The sequence below is a fragment of the Cherax quadricarinatus genome, chromosome 12, assembly GCF_038502225.1.
Source record: "Cherax quadricarinatus isolate ZL_2023a chromosome 12, ASM3850222v1, whole genome shotgun sequence".
Lineage (NCBI taxonomy): Eukaryota > Metazoa > Arthropoda > Malacostraca > Decapoda > Parastacidae > Cherax > Cherax quadricarinatus.
Window position 1 is genome coordinate 44,137,964 of NC_091303.1, and position 22,363 is coordinate 44,160,326.

General features: G+C 39.2%; 1 protein-coding gene across 4 annotated transcripts in view; it reads left to right on the forward strand.

Annotated features, from left to right (window-relative positions):
• LOC128686671 (unconventional myosin-IXb) overlaps positions 1–22,363 on the forward strand; it is an 857,686-nt gene that overhangs the window by 196,112 nt on the left and 639,211 nt on the right. For all 4 annotated transcript variants that reach the window (XR_011391908.1, XM_070084324.1, XM_070084325.1 and 1 more), the window contains exon 10: positions 20,588–20,723. Coding sequence is in view for 3 of the 4 variants with exons in the window: in XM_070084324.1 (XP_069940425.1) it covers positions 20,588–20,723 (136 nt within the window). In the remaining variant the exon portion in view is untranslated. The remainder of the gene's footprint in view (positions 1–20,587; positions 20,724–22,363) is intronic.

The window sequence follows — 22,363 nt, forward strand, 5'->3', positions numbered from 1 at the left end:
TTTAAGCATACTCTCTGCTTCGTATTGGTGAGCCATGACTCAATCCATGACAGCACTTTTCCCCCAATGCCATGAGCTGCCATTTTTTTAACAGTCTCTGGTGTGGTACTCTATCAAAAGCCTTACTAAAATCTAAATAAACAATATCGAATTCTTTATCATGATTAACGGCCTCAAAAGCTTTACTGAAGAAGGTTAATAAATTAGTTAGGCAGGAACGGCCCCTCATGAATCCATGCTGAGTATCATTAATCAAGCTGTGCTTATCCAGATGGCTTCTTATATTATCAGCTATAATTGACTCTAGTAACTTGCCCACAATCGAGGTCAGGCTTATTGGGCGGTAATTTGATGGTAACAATTTGTCCCCTGCTTTGAAAATAGGAATTACATTAGCCATTTATTTACATTGCCACATTTACATCTGCCACTTTTCTGACCACGAATTGAGTTTGTCTAAATCCTCCTGAAGTTCCGAGACATCAACGTCTGAATCGATTGTCCTACCTACCTTCGGGTCATGAGCAAATTTGCTTATGTCACTAGTAATTCCCTCGTCAAGGTCATTTATATATATTATAAACAACAATGGACCTAAAACTGTGAAATGCCACTTGTTGCAGATCTCCACTCAGATTTAACCCCATTTATGCACACTCTGCTTCCTGTTAGTGAGCCATGACTCGATCCATGACAGCACTTTTTCCCCAATGCCTTGAGATGCCACTTTCTTTAACAGTCTCTGGTGCGGTACTCTATCAAAAGCCTTACTAAAATCTAAAACAATATCGAATTCTTTATCATGATCAACGGCCTCAAAAGCTTTACTGAAGGAGGTTAATAAATTAGTTAGGCAGGAACGGCCCCTCGTGAATCCGTGCTGAGTATCATCATTTAAGCTGTGCTTATCGCGATGGCTTCTTGTATTTTTTTTTTTTTTCAACAAGTTGGCCATCTCCCACCGAGGCAGGGTGACCCAAAAAGAAAATACTTTCATCATCATTCAACACTTTCACCTCACGCACACATAATCACTGTTTTTCCAGAGGTGCCCAGAATACAACAGTTGAGAAGTATATACGTATAAAAAATACACAATATATCCCTCCAAACTGCCAATATCCCAAACCCCTCCTTTAGAGTGTAGGCATTGTACTTCCCATTTCCAGGACTCAAGTCCGGTTATATAAAATAACCGGTTTCCCTGAATCCCTTCACTAATTATTACCCTGCTCACACTCCAACAGCTCGTCAGGTCCCAAATACCATTTGTCTCCATTCACTCCTATCTAGCACGCTCACGCACGCTTGCTGGAAGTCCAAAGTTCATCAGGGCCTGGGGACATATTCTGCTTTAGTCGGTCTATCTGTTTGATAACCATTATGCTAGTGGCTATGATATTGCATAATTTATCATGTTCAGGTCCACTATAAAAATTAATTATTGGGATATTGTTAGTGTCTGCATGAGTGAAAATCGAGAGAAAATAATTATTAAGAATAGAGCACATTTCATTCTCCTTGTTGAGATGCCCAGAGTTATTTTTAAGGGGACCTATCTTGTCTCTGACTTTTGTTCTATAAACCTGGAAAAAACTTTTTGGATTAGTTTCTGAATCCCTAGCAACTTAAATTTCATAGTCTCGTTTAGCTTTTCTTATCTCCTTTTTAACGTCCCTCTTAATGTCAGTATACTGATTCATAAGATGACCCTCACCTCTTTTGATATGCCTATAAATTCCTTTTTTCTGTCCTAAAAGATATTTGAGCCTATTATTCATCTATTTGGGGTCATTTCTATTTGATCTAATTTCCTTATATAGGATAAATGTCCTTTGGGCAGCATGTATTGTGTTAAGAAAGCTGTCATACTGATAGCTCTCTTCATTACCCCAGTCCACAGATGATAAGTGTTCTCTAAGCCCATTGTAATCTGCTAAGCAAAAATCTGGGACCATTACTGAATTATCCCTACTGTCATACTTCCATTCAATGCTGAAGGTAATTGATTTGTGATTGCTTGTGCTGAGTTCCTCTGTAATTTCTAAATTATTAACAAGGGTTTCCTTGTTTGCCAGAACCAAGTCAAGCATGTTATTTCCCCATGTAGGCTCTGTCACAAACTGCCTCAAAAAACAATGCTTGAAATTTGAAATTACCTCCTGGTCCATGGGCTGGAGGAGAGGAGTGATATTAGGAGGCAAAAACTTCACTTTTATGAAGCTCAACTTCCCCGCAATTCACTCTGGAAAGTCTGAAAGTTAAGCAGGAGCATTGTCTAATACCAGGAGGCACTTGAGGTCCAATTTATTTTCCAGGAGGTAATTTTTCACAGTGGGGCCAAACACATGATAGAACCAATCATAGAAGATATCCCTAGTAAACCATGCCTTACTGTTTTCCTTCCACATCACACACAAATTAGCCTTGATGACACTGTTTTTCTTGAACACTCTGGGATTTTCAGAGTGATACACGAGTAGAGGCTTCACTTTGCAATCCCCACTAGCATTACTACTAAACTTTAGAGTTAACCTGTCTTTCATAGGCTTGTGTCCTGGCAGTGCTTTTTCCTCCTGTGTAATGTAGGCCCTGTTTAGCATTTTCTTCCAAAACAGGCCTGTTTCATCACAATTGAACACTTCTTGGGGTTTTAATTTGTTAGTGTCTATGTACTCGTTGAATTCCTGCACATATTTTCAGCCGCTTTTTGGTCACAACTGGCAGCCTCACCATGCCTTATCACACTGTGTATGCCACTATGATTCTTATATCTCTCAAACCAACCTTTACTGGCCTTAAATGCACTAACATCACCACTAGTTGCAGGCATTTTTTTTTTTTAATTTAATTGTCATGGAACTTCCTTGCCTTTTCACATATTATTGACTGAGAAACACTATCTCCTGATAATTGTTTTTTGTTTATCCATACAAACAACACTCTCTCCACGTCTTCGAGTATTTGCGATTCTGTTTTGAAAGCATGCTTGCACCTTTCGCAACAGCTGCTTCCTTGATTGACTTTTTGTTGGCCAAGATAGTAGCGATGGTTAATTGGAGTTTGTTATACAACCTGGCTAGCTTGGAGGCACACACTCCACTTTCATATATCTCTCCAAACTGCCAATATCCCAAACCCCTCCTTTAGAGTGCACGCATTGTACTTCCCTTTTCCAGGACTCAAGTCCGGTTATATAAAATAACCGGTTTCCCTGAATCCCTTCACTAAATATTACCCTGCTCACACTCCAACAGATCATCAGGTCCCAAATACCATTTGCCTCCATTCACTCCTATCTAACACGCTCACGCACGCTTGCTGGAAGTCCAAACCCCCTCGCCCACAAAACCTCCTTTACCCCCTCCCTCCAACCTTTTCGAGGATGACCCCTACCCTGCCTTCCTTCCCCTACAGATTTATACGCTCTCCATGTCATTCTACTTTGATCCATTCTCTCTAAATGACCAAACCACATCAACAAACCCTCTTCAGCCCTCTGACTAATACAGGTCTCCCTCAACATTCACGTTTTCAACTTTCACGGGCTTCACACATTCGCGAATTCCCAACCGCCAAATTCCCAGCCACCAAATTCCCAGCCGCCAAATCATATTTAAGTTTCCCGCCACCTGCGAGTCCCTACTACCCTCCCTCCGACCCCCGCAACTGGCAGCCAGCCCTCCCACCACTCAGTGTGGTGAGTGTTTTGTTTGTTCATTATTTGCTATTAAACTACAGTATAAATAATGTAAACCCATTCATGACTGCATATTGGAATGGCTATTCAGACAGGTATTAGACGGTGACATCATGTGTTTACTCTTGAACACTGCAAAGAATTAAACATTTCTGCTACAGCTAATAATAACAATAGTAATAATAATAATAATAATAATAATAATAATAAATACGATATAATTGAAGAAGGAAATTGTACAAAAATATGAGGGAGTGGTTGACACATCGTCAGTGTGACTTTGTTTATGCTGGAGTGAACATTAGTCTCCCTGCTCTTCCAAACATTTTACAATAATTCATTGTGTTTGGTGCTTGTAGATTGAGTGTGACTGGAGTGGTAGAGGCAGTGATTGAGGCAATGGTATTTAATAACATGTTATTAATAATATGTACTATTATTATTTATAACATGTATGTTACTTCTACTTACACTTAGGTCACACTACACATACATGTACACATTTATTTATACACACTCATCTGAGTTTTCTTTGATTTTATCTTAATAGTTCTTGGTCTTATTAATTTTCCTTTTATATCCATGGGGAAGTGGAATAAGAATCTTTCCTCCGTAAGCCATGCGTGTTGTAAAAGTCAACTAAAATGCCGGGAACAATGGGCTAGTAACCCCTTTTCCTGTAAAGATTACTAAAAAGAATAAGAAGAAGAAAATTGTCAAAGTGGGAAGTCTGAATGTGCGTGGATGTTGTGCAGATGATATGAAAGAGATGATTGTGGATGTTATGAATGAGAAGAAGCTGGATGTCCTGGCTTTAAGTGAAACAAAGCTGAAGGGGGTGGGAGAGTTTCAGTGGAGAGGAATAAATGGGATTAGGTCAGGGGTTTCAAATAGAGTTAGAGCTAAAGAAGGAGTAGCAATAATGTTGAAGGATAAGCTATGGCAGGAAAAGAGGGACTATAAATGTATTAATTCAAGGATTATGTGGAGTAAAATAAAGATTGGATGTGAAAAGTGGGTTATAATAAGCGTGTATGCACCTGGAGAAGAGAGAAGTGTAGAGGAGAGAGAGAGATTTTGGGAAATGTTGAGTGAATGCGTGGGGAGTTTTGAATCAAGTGTGAGAGTAATGGTGGTTGGGGATTTTAATGCTAAAGTGGGTAAAAATGTTATGGAGGGAGTAGTAGGTAAATTTGGGGTGCCAGGGGTAAATGTAAATGGGGAGCCTTTAATTGAGCTATGTGTAGAAAGAAATTTGGTAATAAGTAATACATATTTTATGAAAAAGAGGATAAATAAATATACAAGGTATGATGTAGCACGTAATGAAAGTAGTTTATTAGATTATGTATTGGTGGATAAAAGGTTGATGGGTAGGCTCCAGGATGTACATGTTTATAGAGGGGCAACTGATATATCGGATCATTATTTAGTTGTAGCTACAGTTAGAGTAAGAGGTAGATGGGAAAAGAGGAAGGTGGCAACAACAAGTAAGAGGGAAGTGAAAGTGTATAAACTAAGGGAGGAGGAAGTTCGGGTGAGATATAAGCGACTATTGGCAGAAAGGTGGGCTAGTGCAAAGATGAGTAGTGGGGGGGTTGAAGAGGGTTGGAATAGTTTTAAAAATGCAGTATTAGAATGTGGGGCAGAAGTTTGTGGTTATAGGAGGGTGGGGGCAGGAGGAAAGAGGAGTGATTGGTGGAATGATGAAGTAAAGGGTGTGATAAAAGAGAAAAAGGTAGCTTATGAGAGGTTTTTACAAAGCAGAAGTGTTATAAGAAGAGCAGAGTATATGGAGAGTAAAAGAAAGGTAAAGAGAGTGGTGAGAGAGTGCAAAAGGAGAGCAGATGATAGAGTGGGAGAGGCACTGTCAAGAAATTTTAATGAAAATAAGAAAAAATTTTGGAGTGAGTTAAACAAGTTAAGAAAGCCTAGGGAAAATATGGATTTGTCAGTTAAAAACAGAGTAGGGGAGTTAGTAGATGGGGAGATGGAGGTATTGGGTAGATGGCGAGAATATTTTGAGGAACTTTTAAATGTTAAGGAAGAAACAGAGGCAGTAATTTCATGCACTGGTCAGGGAGGTATACCATCTTTTAGGAGTGAAGAAGAGCAGAATGTAAGTGTGGGGGAGGTACGTGAGGCATTACGTAAAATGAAAGGGGGTAAAGCAGCTGGAACTGATGGGATCATGACAGAAATGTTAAAAGCAGGGGGGGATATAGTGTTGGAGTGGTTGGTACTTTTGTTTAATAAATGTATGAAAGAGGGGAAGGTACCTAGGGATTGGCAGAGAGCATGTATAGTCCCTTTATATAAAGGGAAAGGGGACAAAAGAGACTGTAAAAATTATAGAGGAATAAGCTTACTGAGTATACCAGGAAAAGTGTACGGTAGGGTTATAATTGAAAGAATTAGAGGTAAGACAGAATGTAGGATTGCGGATGAGCAAGGAGGTTTTAGAGTGGGTAGGGGATGTGTAGATCAGGTGTTTACATTGAAGCATATATGTGAACAGTATTTAGATAAAGATAGGGAAGTTTTTATTGCATTTATGGATTTAGAAAAGGCATATGATAGAGTGGATAGAGGAGCAATGTGGCAGATGTTGCAAGTATATGGAATAGGTGGTAAGTTATTAAATGCTGTAAAGAGTTTTTATGAGGATAGTGAGGCTCAGGTTAGGGTGTGTAGAAGAGAGGGAGACTACTTCCCGGTAAAAGTAGGTCTTAGACAGGGATGTGTAATGTCACCATGGTTGTTTAATATATTTATAGATGGGGTTGTAAAGGAAGTAAATGCTAGGGTGTTTGGGAGAGGGGTGGGATTAAATTATGGGGAATCAAATTCAAAATGGGAATTGACACAGTTACTTTTTGCTGATGATACTGTGCTTATGGGAGATTCTAAAGAAAAATTGCAAAGGTTAGTGGATGAGTTTGGGAATGTGTGTAAAGGTAGAAAGTTGAAAGTGAACATAGAAAAGAGTAAGGTGATGAGGGTGTCAAATGATTTAGATAAAGAAAAATTGGATATCAAATTGGGGAGGAGGAGTATGGAAGAAGTGAATGTTTTCAGATACTTGGGAGTTGACGTGTCGGCGGATGGATTTATGAAGGATGAGGTTAATCATAGAATTGATGAGGGAAAAAAGGTGAGTGGTGCGTTGAGGTATATGTGGAGTCAAAAAACGTTATCTATGGAGGCAAAGAAGGGAATGTATGAAAGTATAGTAGTACCAACACTCTTATATGGGTGTGAAGCTTGGGTGGTAAATGCAGCAGCGAGGAGACGGTTGGAGGCAGCGGAGATGTCCTGTTTAAGGGCAATGTGTGGTGTAAATATTATGCAGAAAATTCGGAGTGTGGAAATTAGGAGAAGGTGTGGAGTTAATAAAAGTATTAGTCAGAGGGCAGAAGAGGGGTTGTTGAGGTGGTTTGGTCATTTAGAGAGAATGGATCACAGTAGAATGACATGGAAAGCATATAAATCTATAGGGGAAGGAAGGCGGGGTAGGGGTCGTCCTCGAAAGGGTTGGAGAGAGGGGGTAAAGGAGGTTTTGTGGGTAAGGGGCTTGGACTTCCAGCAAGCGTGCGTGAGCGTGTTAGATAGGAGTGAATGGAGACGAATGGTACTTGGGACCTGACGATCTGTTGGAGTGTGAGCAGGGTAATATTTAGTGAAGGGATTCAGGGAAACCGGTTATTTTCATATAGTCGGACTTGAGTCCTGGAAATGGGAAGTACAATGCCTGCACTTTAAAGGAGGGGTTTGGGATATTGGCAGTTTGGAGGGATATGTTGTGTATCTTTATATGTTTATGCTTCTAGACTGTTGTATTCTGAGCACCTCTGCAAAAACAGTGATAATGTGCGAGTGTGGTGAAAGTGTTGAATGATGATGAAAGTATTTTCTTTTTGGGGATTTTCTTTCTTTTTTGGGTCACCCTGCCTCGGTGGGAGACGGCCGACTTGTTGAAAAAAAAAAAAAAAAAAAATGTTATTAATACAGTGGACCCCCGGTTAATGATATTTTTTCACTCCATAAGTATGTTCAGGTGCCAGTACTGACCGAATTTATTCCCATAAGGAATATTGTGAAGTAGATTAGTCCATTTCAGACCCCCAAACATACACGTACAAACGCACTTACATAAATACACTTACATAATTGGTCGCATTCGGAGGTAATCGTTATGCGGGGGTCCACTGTATTTTATTCCTGCTATTTCTTATTCTTTTTAGTAATCTTTACAGGAAAAGGGGTTACTAGCCCATTGTTCCCGGCATTTTAGTTGACTTTTACAACACGCATGGCTAAAGGAGGAAAGATTCTTATTCCACTTCCCCATGGTTATAAAAGGAAAAGTAATAAGACCAAGAACTATTAAGATAAAATCAAAGAAAACGCAGATGAGTGTGTATAAATAAACGTGTACATGTATGTGTAGTGTGACCTAAGTGTAAGTAGAAGTAGCAGACATACCTGTAATCTTGCATATTTATGAGATAGACAAAAGACACCAGCAATCCTACCATCATGTAAAACAATTACAGGATTTTGTTTTACATTCACTTGGCAGGACGGTAGTACTTCCCTGGATGGTTGCTGTCTACCAACCTACTACCTACTGGACAGGAAGGCGAGGTAGGGGTCGTCCTCGAAAGGGTTGGAGAGAGGGGGTAAAGGAGGTTTTGTGGGCAAGGGGCTTGGACTTCCAGCAAGCGTGCGTGAGCGTGTTAGATAGGAGTGAATGGAGACGAATGGTACTTGGGACCTGACGATCTGTTGGAGTGTGAGCAGGGTAATATTTAGTGAAGGGATTCAGGGAAACCGGTTATTTTCATATAGTCGGACTTGAGTCCTGGAAATGGGAAGTACAATGCCTGCACTTTAAAGGAGGGGTTTGGGATATTGGCAGTTTGGAGGGATATGTTGTGTATCTTTATACGTATATGCTTCTAAACTGTTGTATTCTGAGCACCTCTGCAAAAACAGTGATTATGTGTGAGTGTGGTGAAAGTGTTGAATGATGATGAAAGCATTTTCTTTTTGGGGATTTTCTTTCTTTTTTGGGTCACCCTGCCTCGGTGGGAGATGGCCAACTTGTTGAAAAAAAAAAAAAATGTTATTAAATACATACATGTTAATAATAATACATGTTATTAATAATAACATGTACTATTATTATTTATAACATATATGTTATTAAATACCACTGCCTCAACTGCTGAATTATTGTGAAATGTTTGGAAGAGCAGGGAGACTAATGTTCACTGCAGCATAAACAAAGTCACACTGACGATGTGTCAACCACTCCCTCGTATTTTTGTACAATTTCCTTCTTCAATTATATCGTATTTATTATTATTATTATTATTATTATTATTATAATTATTACTATTGTTATTATTAGCAATAGCAGAAATGTTCGATTCTTTGCTGTGTTCAAGAGTAAACACATGATGTCACCGTCTAATACCTTTCCTAATAGCCATTCCAATATGCAGTCATGAATGGGTTTACATTATTTATACTGTAGTTTAATAGCAAATAATGAACAAACAAAACACTCACCACACTGAGTGGTGGGAGGGCTGGCTGCCAGTTGCGGGGGTCGGAGGGAGGGTAGTAGGGACTCGCAGTGGTGGAGTCTGTGGTATTTAATAACATACATGTTATTAACATACTTTTTATTAAATAACATACGTTATTAAAGCATAACATGTATATATTTAGTACAATTTACAACGTTTTCATGTACTTTATGATTATTCATGGTTCAACAAGTTAAGGAAGCAGTATTGTAATATATTTCCCTACAATATATTGGGGCACCAAACATTCACGGTTTTTCAACATTCGCAAGGCTCTTGATCCCCTAACCCTCGCGAATGTTGAGGGAGACCTGTACTTTTATTAACTCCACACCTAATTTCCACACTCCGAATTATCTGCATAATATAATGTCCTTAGACAGGACATCTCCATTGCCTCCAACTGCCTCCTCGCTGCAGCATTTACAACCCAAGCTTCACACACATATAAGAGTGTTGGTATTACTATACTTTCATACATTCCCTTCTTTGCCTCCATAGATAACATTTTTTACCTCCACATATACCTCAGTGCACCACTCACCTTCTTTCCTTCATCAATTCTACGATTAACCTCATCCTTCATAAATCCATCCGCTGACACGTCAACTCCCAAATATCTGAAAACATTCACTTCTTCCGTACTCCTCCCCAATTTGATATCCAATTTTTCCTTATCTAAATCATTTGATACTCTCATCACCTTACTCTTTTCTATGTTCACTTTCAACTTTCTACCTTTACATACACTCCCAAATTCATCCACTAACCTTTGCAATTTTTCTTTAGAATCTCCCATAAGCACAGTATCATCAGCAAAAAGTAACTGTGTCACTTCCCATTTTGCATTTGATTCCCCATAATTTAATCCCACCCCTCTCCCGAACACCCTAGCATTTACTTCTTTTACAACCCCATATAAATATATTAAACAACCATGGTGACATTACACATCCCTGTCTAAGACCTACTTTTACCGGGAAGTAGTCTCCCTCTCTTCTACATACCCTAACCTGAGCCTCACTATCCTCATAAAAACTCTTTACAGCATTTAGTAACTTACCACCTATTCCATATATGTACTTGCAACGTCTGCCACATTGCTTCCCTGTCCACTCTGTCATATGCCTTTTCTAAATCCATAAATGCAATAAAAACTTCCCTTCGTTTATCTAAATACTGTTCACATATATGCTTCATTGTAAACATTTGATCTACACATCCCCTACCCACTCTAAAACCTCCTTGCTCATCCACAATTCTACATTCTATCTTACCTGTAATTCTTTCAATTATAACCCTATTGTACACTTTTCCTGGTATACTCAGTAAACTTATTCCTTTATAATTTTTACAGTCTCCTTTGTCCCCCTTCCCCTTATATAAAGGGATTATTCATGCTCTCTGCCAATCCCTAGGTACCTTCCCCTCTTTCATACATTTATTAAACAAAAATTCCAGCCACTCCAACACTATATCGCCCCCTACTTTTAACATTTCTGTTATGATCCCGTCAGTTCCAGCTGCTTTGCCTCCTTTCATTCTACGTCATGCCTCACGCACCTCCCTCACACTCACATCCTGCTCTTCTTCACTCTTATGAGATGGTATACCTCCTTGGCCAGTGCTCGAAATTACCGCCTCCCTTTCTTCGTCGACGTTTAAATGTTCCTCAAAATATTCTCGCCATCTACCTAATACTTCCATCTACCATCTACTAACTCCCCTACCCTGCTTTTAACTGAGAAATCCATTCGTTCCCTAGGCTTTCTTAACTTGTTTAACTCCAAAAATTTTTTCTTATTTTCATTAAAATTTCTTGACAGTGCCTCTCCCACTCTATCATCCGCTCTCCTTTTGTACTCTCACCACTCTCTTCACCTTTCTTTTACTCTTCATATACTCTACTCTTCTTATAACACTTCTGCTTTGTAAAAACCTCTCATGAGTTACCTTTTTCTCTTTTATCACACCCTTTACTTCATTCCACCAATCACTCCTGTTTCCTCCTGCACCCATCCTCCTATAACCACAAACTTCTGCCCCACATTCTAATACTGCATTTTTAAAACTATTCCATCCCTCTTCAACCCCTCTTCACTACTCATACTTGCACCAGCCCATCTTTCTGCCAATAGTTACTTATATCTCACCCGAACTTCCTCCTCCCTTAGTTTATACACTTTCACTTCCCTCTTACTTGTTGTTGCCATTTTCCTCTTGTCCCATCTACCTCTTACTCTAACTGTAGCTATAACTAGATAATGATCCGATATATCAGTTGCCCTTTTATAAATATGTACATCCTGTAGCCTAACGATCAACCTTTTATCCACCAGTACATAATCTAACAAACTACTTTAATTACATGGTATATCATACCTTGTATATTTATTTATCCTCTTCTTCATAAAATATGTATTACTTATTACCAAACTTCTTTCTACACATAGCTCAATTAAAGGCTCCCCATTTTCATTTACCCCTGGCACCCCAAATTTAGCTACTACTCCCTCCACAACATTTTTACCCACTTTAGCATTGAAATCCCTGACCACAAGTACTGTCACACTTGGTTCAAAACTCCCCACGCATTCACTAAACATTTCCCAAAATCTCTCTCTCTCCTCTACACTTCTCTCTTCTCCAGGTGCATATACGCGTACTATAACCCACTTTTTACATCCAACCTTTATTTTACTCCACATAACCCTTGAATTAATACATTTATATTCCCTCTTTTCCTGCCATAACTTATCCTTCAACATTATTGCTACTCCTTCTTTAGCTCTAGCTCTATTTTAAATCCCTGACCTAATCCCTAGTTTTTTTTTGTTTTTTTTTTTAACAAGTCGGCCGTCTCCCACCGAGGCAGGGTGACCCAAAAAAGAAAGAAAATCCCCAAAAAGAAAATACTTTCATCATCATTCAACACTTTCACCACACTCACACATTATCACTGTTTTTGCAGAGGTGCTCAGAATACATCAGTCTAGAGGCATACACATATAAAGATACACAACATATCCCTCCAAACTGCCAATATCCCAAACCCCTCCTTTAAAGTGTAGGCATTGTACTTCCCATTTCCAGGACTCAAGTCCGACTATATGAAAATAACCGGTTTCCCTGAATCCCTTCACTAAATATTACCCTGCTCACACTCCAACAGATCGTCAGGTCCCAAGTACCATTCGTCTCCATTCACTCCTATCTAACATGCTCACGCACGCTTGCTGGAAGTCCAAGCCCCTTGCCCACAAAACCTCCTTTACCCCCTCTCTCCAACCCTTTCGAGGACGACCCCTACCCCGCCTTCCTTCCCCTATAGATTTATATGCTTTCCATGTCATTCTACTTTGATCCATTCTCTCTAAATGACCAAACCACCTCAACAACCCCTCTTCTGCCCTCTGACTAATACTTTTATTAACTCCACACCTTCTCCTAATTTCCACACTCCGAATTTTCTGCATAATATTTACACCACACATTGCCCTTAAACAGGACATCTCCACTGCCTCCAGCCGTCTCCTCGCTGCTGCATTTACCACCCAAGCTTCACACCCATATAAGAGTGTTGGTACTACTATACTTTCATACATTCCCTTCTTTGCCTCCATAGATAACGTTTTTTGACTCCACATATACCTCAACACACCACTCACCTTTTTTCCCTCATCAATTCTATGATTAACCTCATCCTTCATAAATCCATCCGCCGACACGTCAACTCCCAAGTATCTGAAAACATTCACTTCTTCCATACTCCTCCTCCCCAATTTGATATCCAATTTTTCTTTATCTAATCATTTGACACCCTCATCACCTTACTCTTTTCTATGTTCACTTTCAACTTTCTACCTTTACACACATTCCCAAACTCATCCACTAACCTTTGCAATTTTTCTTTAGAATCTCCCATAAGCACAGTATCATCAGCAAAAAGTAACTGTGTCAATTCCCATTTTGAATTTGATTCCCCAAAATTTAATCCCACCCCTCTCCCTAACACCCTAGCATTTACTTCCTTTACAACCCCATCTATAAATATATTAAACAACCATGGTGACATTACACATCCCTGTCTAAGACCTACTTTTACCGGGAAGTAGTCTCCCTCTCTTCTACACACCCTAACCTGAGCCTCACTATCCTCATAAAAACTCTTTACAGCATTTAATAACTTACCACTTATTCCATATCCTTGCAACATCTGCCACATTGCTCCTCTATCCACTCTATCATATGCCTTTTCTAAATCCATAAATGCAATAAAAACTTCCCTACCTTTATCTAAATACTGTTCACATATGCTGAGAGTAAAAGGTAGATGGGATACAAGGAGAATAGAAGCATCAGGGAAGAGAGAGGTGAAGGTTTATAAACTAGAAGAGGAGGCAGTTAGGGTAAGATATAAACAGCTATTGGAGGATAGATGGGCTAATGAGAGCATAGGCAATGGGGTCGAAGAGGTATGGGGTAGGTTTAAAAATGTAGTGTTAGAGTGTTCAGCAGAAATTTGTGGTTACAGGAAAGTGGGTGCGGGAGGGAAGAGGAGCGATTGGTGGAATGATGATGTAAAGAGAGTAGTAAGGGAGAAAAAGTTAGCATATGAGAAGTTTTTACAAAGTAGAAGTGATGCAAGGAGGGAAGAGTATATGGAGAAAAAGAGAGAGGTTAAGAGAGTGGTGAAGCAATGTAAAAAGAGAGCAAATGAGAGAGTGGGTGAGATGTTATCAACAAATTTTGTTGAAAATAAGAAAAAGTTTTGGAGTGAGATTAACAAGTTAAGAAAGCCTAGAGAACTAATGGATTTGTCAGTTAAAAATAGGAGAGGAGAGTTATTAAATGGAGAGTTAGAGGTATTGGGAAGATGGAGGGAATATTTTGAGGAATTGTTAAATGTTGATGAAGATAGGGAAGCTGTGATTTCGTGTATAGGGCAAGGAGGAATAACATCTTGTAGGAGTGAGGAAGAGCCAGTTGTGAGTGTGGAGGCAGTAGGTAAAATGAAAGGGGGTAAGGCAGCCGGGATTGATGGGATAAAGATAGAAATGTTAAAAGCAGGTGGGGATATAGTTTTGGAGTGGTTGGTGCAATTATTTAATAAATGTATAGAAGAGGGTAAGGTACCTAGGGATTGGCAGAGAGCATGCATAGTTCCTTTGTATAAAGGCAAAGGGGATAAAAGAGAGTGCAAAAATTATAGGGGGATAAGTCTGCTTGAGTATACCTGGTAAAGTGTATGGTAGAGTTATTATTGAAAGAATTAAGAGTAAGACGGAGAATAGGATAGCAGATGAACAAGGAGGCTTTAGGAAAGGTAGGGGGTGTGTGGACCAGGTGTTTACAGTGAAACATATAAGTGAACAGTATTTAGATAAGGCTAAAGAGGTCTTTGTGGCATTTATGGATTTGGAAAAGGTGTATGACAGGGTGGATAGGGGGGCAATGTGGCAGATGTTGCAAGTGTATGGTGTAGGAGGTAGGTTACTGAAAGCAGTGAAGAGTTTTTACGAGGATAGTGAGGCTCAAGTTAGAGTATGTAGGAAAGAGGGAAATTATTTCCCAGTAAAAGTAGGCCTTAGACAAGGATGTGTGATGTCACCGTGGTTGTTTAATATATTTATAGATGGGGTTGTAAGAGAAGTAAATGCGAGGGTCTTGACAAGAGGCGTGGAGTTAAAAGATAAAGAATCACACACAAAGTGGGAGTTGTCACAGCTGCTCTTTGCTGATGACACTGTGCTCTTGGGAGATTCTGAAGAGAAGTTGCAGAGATTGGTGGATGAATTTGGTAGGGTGTGCAAAAGAAGAAAATTAAAGGTGAATACAGGAAAGAGTAAGGTTATGAGGATAACAAAAAGATTAGGTGATGAAAGATTGAATATCAGATTGGAGGGAGAGAGTATGGAGGAGGTGAATGTATTCAGATATTTGGGAGTGGACGTGTCAGCGGATGGGTCTATGAAAGATGAGGTAAATCATAGAATTGATGAGGGAAAAAGAGTGAGTGGTGCACTTAGGAGTCTGTGGAGACAAAGAACTTTGTCCTTGGAGGCAAAGAGGGGAATGTATGAGAGTATAGTTTTACCAACGCTCTTATATGGGTGTGAAGCATGGGTGATGAATGTTGCAGCGAGGAGAAGGCTGGAGGCAGTGGAGATGTCATGTCTGAGGGCAATGTGTGGTGTGAATATAATGCAGAGAATTCGTAGTTTGGAAGTTAGGAGGAGGTGCGGGATTACCAAAACTGTTGTCCAGAGGGCTGAGGAAGGGTTGTTGAGGTGGTTTGGACATGTAGAGAGAATGGAGCAAAACAGAATGACTTCAAGATTGTATCAGTCTGTAGTGGAAGGAAGGCGGGATAGGGGTCGGCCTAGGAAAGGTTGGAGAGAGGGGGTAAAGGAGGTTTTGTGTGCGAGGGGCTTGGACTTCCAGCAGGTATGCATGAGCGTGTTTGATAGGAGTGAATGGAGACAAATGGTTTTTAATACTTGACGTGCTGTTGGAGTGTGAGCAAAGTAACATTTATGAAGGGGTTCAGGGAAACCGGCAGGCCGGACTTGAGTCCTGGAGATGGGAAGTACAGTGCCTGCACTCTGAAGGAGGGGTGTTAATGTTGCAGTTTAAAAACTGTAGTGTAAAGCACCCTTCTGGCAAGATAGTGATGGAGTGAATGATGGTGAAAGTTTTTCTTTTTCGGGCCACCCTGCCTTGGTGGGAATCGGCCAGTGTGATAATAAAAAAAAAAAAAAATATATATGCTTCAATGTAAACACTTGATCTACACATCCCCTACCCACTCTGAAACCTATTTGCTCATCCGCAATCGTACATTCTGTCTTACCTCTAATTCTTTCAGTTATAACCCTACCGTACACTTTTCCTGGTATACTCAGTAAGCTTATTCCTCTATAATTTTTACAGTCTCTTTTGTCCCCTTTCCCTTTATATAAAGGGACTATACATGCTCTCTGCCAATCCCTAGGTACCTTCCCCTCTTTCATACATTTATTAAACAAAAGTACCAACCACTCCAACACTATATCCCCCCCTGCTTTTAACATTTCTGTCATGATCCCATCAGTTCCAGCTGCTTTACCCCCTTTCATTTTACGTAATGCCTCACGTACCTCCCCGACACTTACATTCTGATCTTCTTCACTCCTAAAAGATGGTATACCTCCCTGACCAGTGCATGAAATTACTGCCTCTGTTTCTTCCTTAACTTTTAAAAGTTCCTCAAAATATTCTCGCCATCTACCTAATACCTCCATCTCCCCATCTACTAACTCCCCTACTCTGTTTTTAAGTGACAAATCCATATTTTCCCTAGGCTTTCTTAACTTGTTTAACCCTTTCAGGGTCCAAGGCCCAAATCTGGAGTCACGCACCAGTGTCCAAGAATTTAAAAACAAAAAAAATTGTTATTTTTTCTTATGAAATCGTAGAGAATCTTTTTGTGAAGGTAATAAAACAAAAAGTACGAAATTTGGTGGAAAATTGACGAAATTATGCTCTCGCGAATTTTGATGTGTCAGCGATATTTACGAATCGGCGATTTTGCCGACTTTGACTCCCATTTTAGGCCAATTACATTATTCCAATCAACCAAATTCTTAGCTATTTCACTAGTATTACTTCTATTCTGTCGATTGAGCACAAGAAATCGCCAAGTCAACTGTTTCAACTACAAAATAAAGTGATCGGAAATTGTTAATTTGGCCAATTTAACACAAAGTTCAAAATATTCCAATTTCAAAATAGGGTCCAGAATGAACAATGTAGGCATTCCTGGCACTAAACTAACATTTCCTCTGTTCATTAGTTATGTTTTGAGGCTTTACAAATAAATTCCATTTTGATTTTTTATTCACATAATGAATTTTTATTCACACCAAAAAATAGAAGATTTACTGTTATGCAATACTGTAATAATTGTATAAATATCATCACCATATTTGTGAATGTATATTAGACCCACCAGCTGGCGTGTATTAGACGTGTGAGGTCGTTTGTTTACTCTTGAATATCGGCAAAAATTTAACATTTCTGCTACTTTGAGCTCAGTTTCAAGCCATTTCCAGTGCTAAAACCAATCAAAATCATCTCTATTTCTGTAATATGTCTTCCATTCTATCAAATGAGACCAAGAAATCGCAAATACAACTATAAAAAACATACGAAAAAACACTGCAAAGTTGCTGTTTTAATCGAAAAATCATGATTTCATTTTTTTTCTCTCATTATACACAGTGTGCTGCAGGATCTGTTTTATGTGGTGCACACATACCACATAGATGTATTCTCTCATATCTAGGCCCAAATGTACCACTCACAGTTTATCAGAGTGAGCTGAGCTCATGGCGTAGATCTACGGTTTGGACCCTGAACGTAAAGCCGTAGATCTACGGGACGGACCCTGAAAGGGTTAACTCACTCCAAAATTTTTTCTTATTTTCATTAAAATTTCTTGACAGTGCCTCTCCCACTCTATCATCTGCTCTCCTTTTGCACTCTCTCACCACTCTCTTTACCTTTCTTTTACTCTCCATATACTCTGCTCTTCTTATAACACTTCTGCTTTGTAAAAACCTCCCATAAGCTACCTTTTTCTCTTTTATCACACCCTTTACTTCATCATTCCACCCATCACTCCTCTTTCCTCCTGCCCCCACCCTCCTATAACCAGGAGGAAAGAGGAATGATTGGTGGAATGATGAAGTAAAGGGTGTGATAAAAGAGGAAAAGGTAGCTTATGAGAGGTTTTTACAAAGCAGAAGTGTTATAAGAAGAGCAGAGTATATGGAGAGTAAAAGAAAGGTAAAGAGAGTGGTGAGAGAGTGCAAAAGGAGAGCAGATGATAGAGTGGGAGAGGCACTGTCAAGAAATTTTAATGAAAATAAGAAAAAAAAAATTTTGCAGTGAGTTAAACAAGTTAAGAAAGCCTAGGGAAAACATGGATTTGTCACTTAAAAACAGAGTAGGGGAGTTAGTAGATGGGGAGATGGAGGTATTAGGTAGATGGCGAGAATATTTTGAGGAACTTTTAAATGTTAAGGAAGAAACAGAGGCAGTAATTTCATGCACTGGTCAGGGAGGTATACCATCTTTTAGGAGTGAAGAAGAGCAGAATGTAAGTGTGGGGGAGGTACGTGAGGCATTACGTAAAATGAAAGGGGGTAAAGCAGCTGGAACTGATGGGATCATGACAGAAATGTTAAAAGCAGGGGGGGATATAGTGTTGGAGTGGTTGGTACTTTTGTTTAATAAATGTATGAAAGAGGGGAAGGTACCTAGGGATTGGCAGAGAGCATGTATAGTCCCTTTATATAAAGGGAAAGGGAACAAAAGAGACTGTAAAAATTATAGAGGAATAAGCTTACTGAGTATACCAGGAAAAGTGTACGGTAGGGTTATAACTGAAAGAATTAGAGGTAAGACAGAATGTACGATTGCGGATGAGCAAGGAGGTTTCAGAGTGGGTAGGGGATGTGTAGATCAAGTGTTTACATTGAAGCATATATGTGAACAGTATTTAGATAAAGGTAGGGAAGTTTTTATTGCATTTATGGATTTAGAAAAGGCATATGATAGAGTGGATAGAGGAGCAATGTGGCAGATGTTGCAAGTATATGGAATAGGTGGTAAGTTATTAAATGCTGTAAAGAGTTTTTATGAGGATAGTGAGGCTCAGGTTAGGGTGTGTAGTAGAGAGGGAGACTACTTCCCGTATGTATGTATGTAAGTTTATTCAGGTATACACAAATACAGTTACATGAATTATCATACATAACAGCATATGTGTAGAGAACCTAGGATAACCCAAAAGAGTCAGAGTGACTTATTTCCATTGCCTTCACTCAGAGCATCATTTCTTCTAAAAATGGTGTTACATGAGAATGAGTGTGTTCTTCTTTATTTATTCTACCGTATCAATGTAGAAACAACTTGTACACAATGTAACTTGTGCACAAACCAGATGTGTACACTTTGTTTACAAAACTTACATTTGGCTGGTTTGTTTACATAACTCTGAGCCTGTCCTCCCTCATATACTCATTCTCTCTCTCTCTCATTTATTCGTTTTATCTCGTTTACTCACCCCTGACCCTACATTAAGACTACAAATATTTTAAGGTAAGTAATGAGTGAACTGAATATGCATTTTATCGCTCAGGGATGCTTAAATATCATAGAATATTATGTGTGGGTGGAATGGCCTGGTATGGTAGCCTGGTTGACTACCATACACACTACACTTGATTTCTTACAATAAATACTACTTGTCTCACCCTAGATTAAGACTATAAATATTTTAAGGTAAGTAATGAGTGCACTATGTGTGTATTGTACTTTTTTATTGTTTTTTGATGCCTAGTTCTATTGCTAACTTAATACATGTAAATGTGAACTTGGTATCTAGTATTTGTATGCATTTATAAGGGGGGAAAAAAAGGGTGTTCCACTTTACGGCGGTAGCCTGGAACCTAACCTGCTGTATAAGTGGGGCCCTACTGTATACACATATATAGTCACTGGACACTTTCATTGTGTTGTGTGTGTGAGTGTGTGTGTGGACTTCTAAATGTGCTGAGTCAGGGTCCGGCAGCTGTCAAAATGACATATTGTCTCATTACTCACTCCCCCTACCACCTGCCAAAACAATGGGGTTGGATGCTTGCTTCCCCTCCATCCTCCTAGTAATTATCTTTCTACTTCTTTCTTTTTTGATCTGTCTTCTTCCTTCCTACTACTCCCTTCCTTCCTCCTTCCTTCCTTCTCCCTTTTTTTCTTTCTTTCTTCTGGTATCCTGGGCATTGTTTTTGGTCGCAAACTCCTTAAAATCATGAAATTGATCTTCAGTGACACTTCCATCTGTGTTAGAGCATCACTTGGGAAGAGAAGAGTCCCAGATTCGCCGGGAAGTCACATATTTCTTACCGCTAGTCATGCTGAAAAAGGACTACTGAAATGGCATTCCCACATTGCACCACAGGCTTCCTGATTTTTTTTTATATGGTGCACACTGACTGTGGAGACCCATTCTCTCACATGGGGGCCTACCAGCTTTCTCCTGTTTGATTTGAAGCTGCTAGAATTTTGGGATATTAATACGTCAAACACGGTGGCTCGTAAGACGTATATATACAACTGAAACAGTCAAAGGGTTAACACTATTCTGCTATTAGGTAAATTAATAATTATGATTATTCATTAAAACTGAATATCTTTGTAAATATATGGTTTGTGTGATGATTTTTATAAAATTCATTTTTCCTAGCTTTCCTGCTGCCACCAATGAAACATTTCTACAGAAAATCAACACAGTTCACAAGGATAATAAGTATTATGAAATACCCCATAAGAAAGAGTCAGCATTCATCATTAAACACTATGCTGGCAAAGTCAAATATCAGGTAATTGGCCTTTCCTCTTTTTATGCATGTATACATACACTTGTAACATAGCTACCTATAAATATAAATATATGGAGGGAGGGGGTAAAGGTGTTGTGGGCGAGGGGTTTGGACTTCGAGCAAGTGTACATGAGCGTGTTAGATAGGAGTGAATGGAGACGAATGGTATTTGGGACCTGACGAGCTGTTGGAGTGTGAGCAGGGTAATATTTAGTGAAGGAATTCAGGGAAACCGGTTATTTTATATAACTGGACTTGAGTCCTGGAAATGGGAAGTACAGTGCCTACACTCGAAAGGAAGGGTTTGGGATATTGGCAGTTTGGAGGGATATATTGTGTATTTTTATATGTATATACGTACCTCTAAGCTGTTGTATTCTGGGCACCTCTGCATAAGCAGTGATTATGTGTGAGTGAGGTGAAAGTGTTGAATGATGATGAAAGTACAGTGGACCCCCGGTTAACGATATTTTTTCATTCCAGAAGTATGTTCAGGTGCCAGTACTGACCGAATTTGTTCCCATAAGGAATATTGAGAAGTAGATTAGTCCATTTCAGACTCCCAAACATACACCTACAAATGCACTTACATAAATACACTTACATAATTGGTCGCATTGGGAGGTGATCATTATGCGGGGGTCCACTGTATTTTCCTTTTGGGGATTTTCTTTCTTTTTTGGGTCACCCTGCCTCGGTGAAGTACTGTCAACAAATTTTGCTGAGAATAAGAAAAAAATTTAGAGATAACATGTTAAGAAAACCTAGGGAACGAATGGATTTGTCAGTTAAAAACAGAATAGGGGAGTTAGTAGATAGGGAGCTATAGGTATTGGAAAGATGGCAGGAATATTAAGGTAATGAAGGCAATAATTTCATGCACTGGCCAGGGAGGTATAGCATCTTTTAGGAGCGAAGAAGAGCAGGATGTGAGTGTGAGGGAGGTGCGTTAGGCATTATGTAGAATGAAAAGGGGTAAAGCAGCTGGAACTGAAGGGATCATGACAGAAATGTTAAAAGCAGGAGGGGATGTAGTGTTGGAGTGGTTGATATTTTTGTTTAATAAATGTGTGAAAAAGGGGAAGGTACCTAGGGATTGGCAGAGTTTGTGTATAGTTCCTTTATATAAAGCGAAAGGGAACAAAAAAAATTGTAAAAATTATAGGGTAATAAGTTGACTGTAAGTGTGTATGCACCTGGAAAAGAGAGAAGTATAGAGAAGAGAGATTTTGGAAAATGTTGAGTGAGTGCATGGGGAGTTTTGAACCAAGTAAGAGAGTACTTATGGTTGTGGATCTCAATGCTATAGTGGGTAAAAATGTTGTGGAGGGAGTAGTAGGTAAATTTAGGTTGCCAGAGGTAAATGGATATGGGGAACCTTTAATTTAACTAGGTTTAGAAAGAGGTTTGGTAATAAGTAATATATATTTTATGAAAAAGAGGATAAATAAGTATACAAGTAGTGTGTTAGATTATGTATTGGTGGATAAAAGGTTGGTGGGTAGGCTTCAGGATGTGCATGTTTATAGAGGGAAACAGATATATCAGATCATTATTTAGTTGTAGCTACAGTTTGAATAAGAGTTAGATGGGATAAAAGGAAAATGGCAACAGCAAGTAAGAGAGAGATAAAAGTTTAT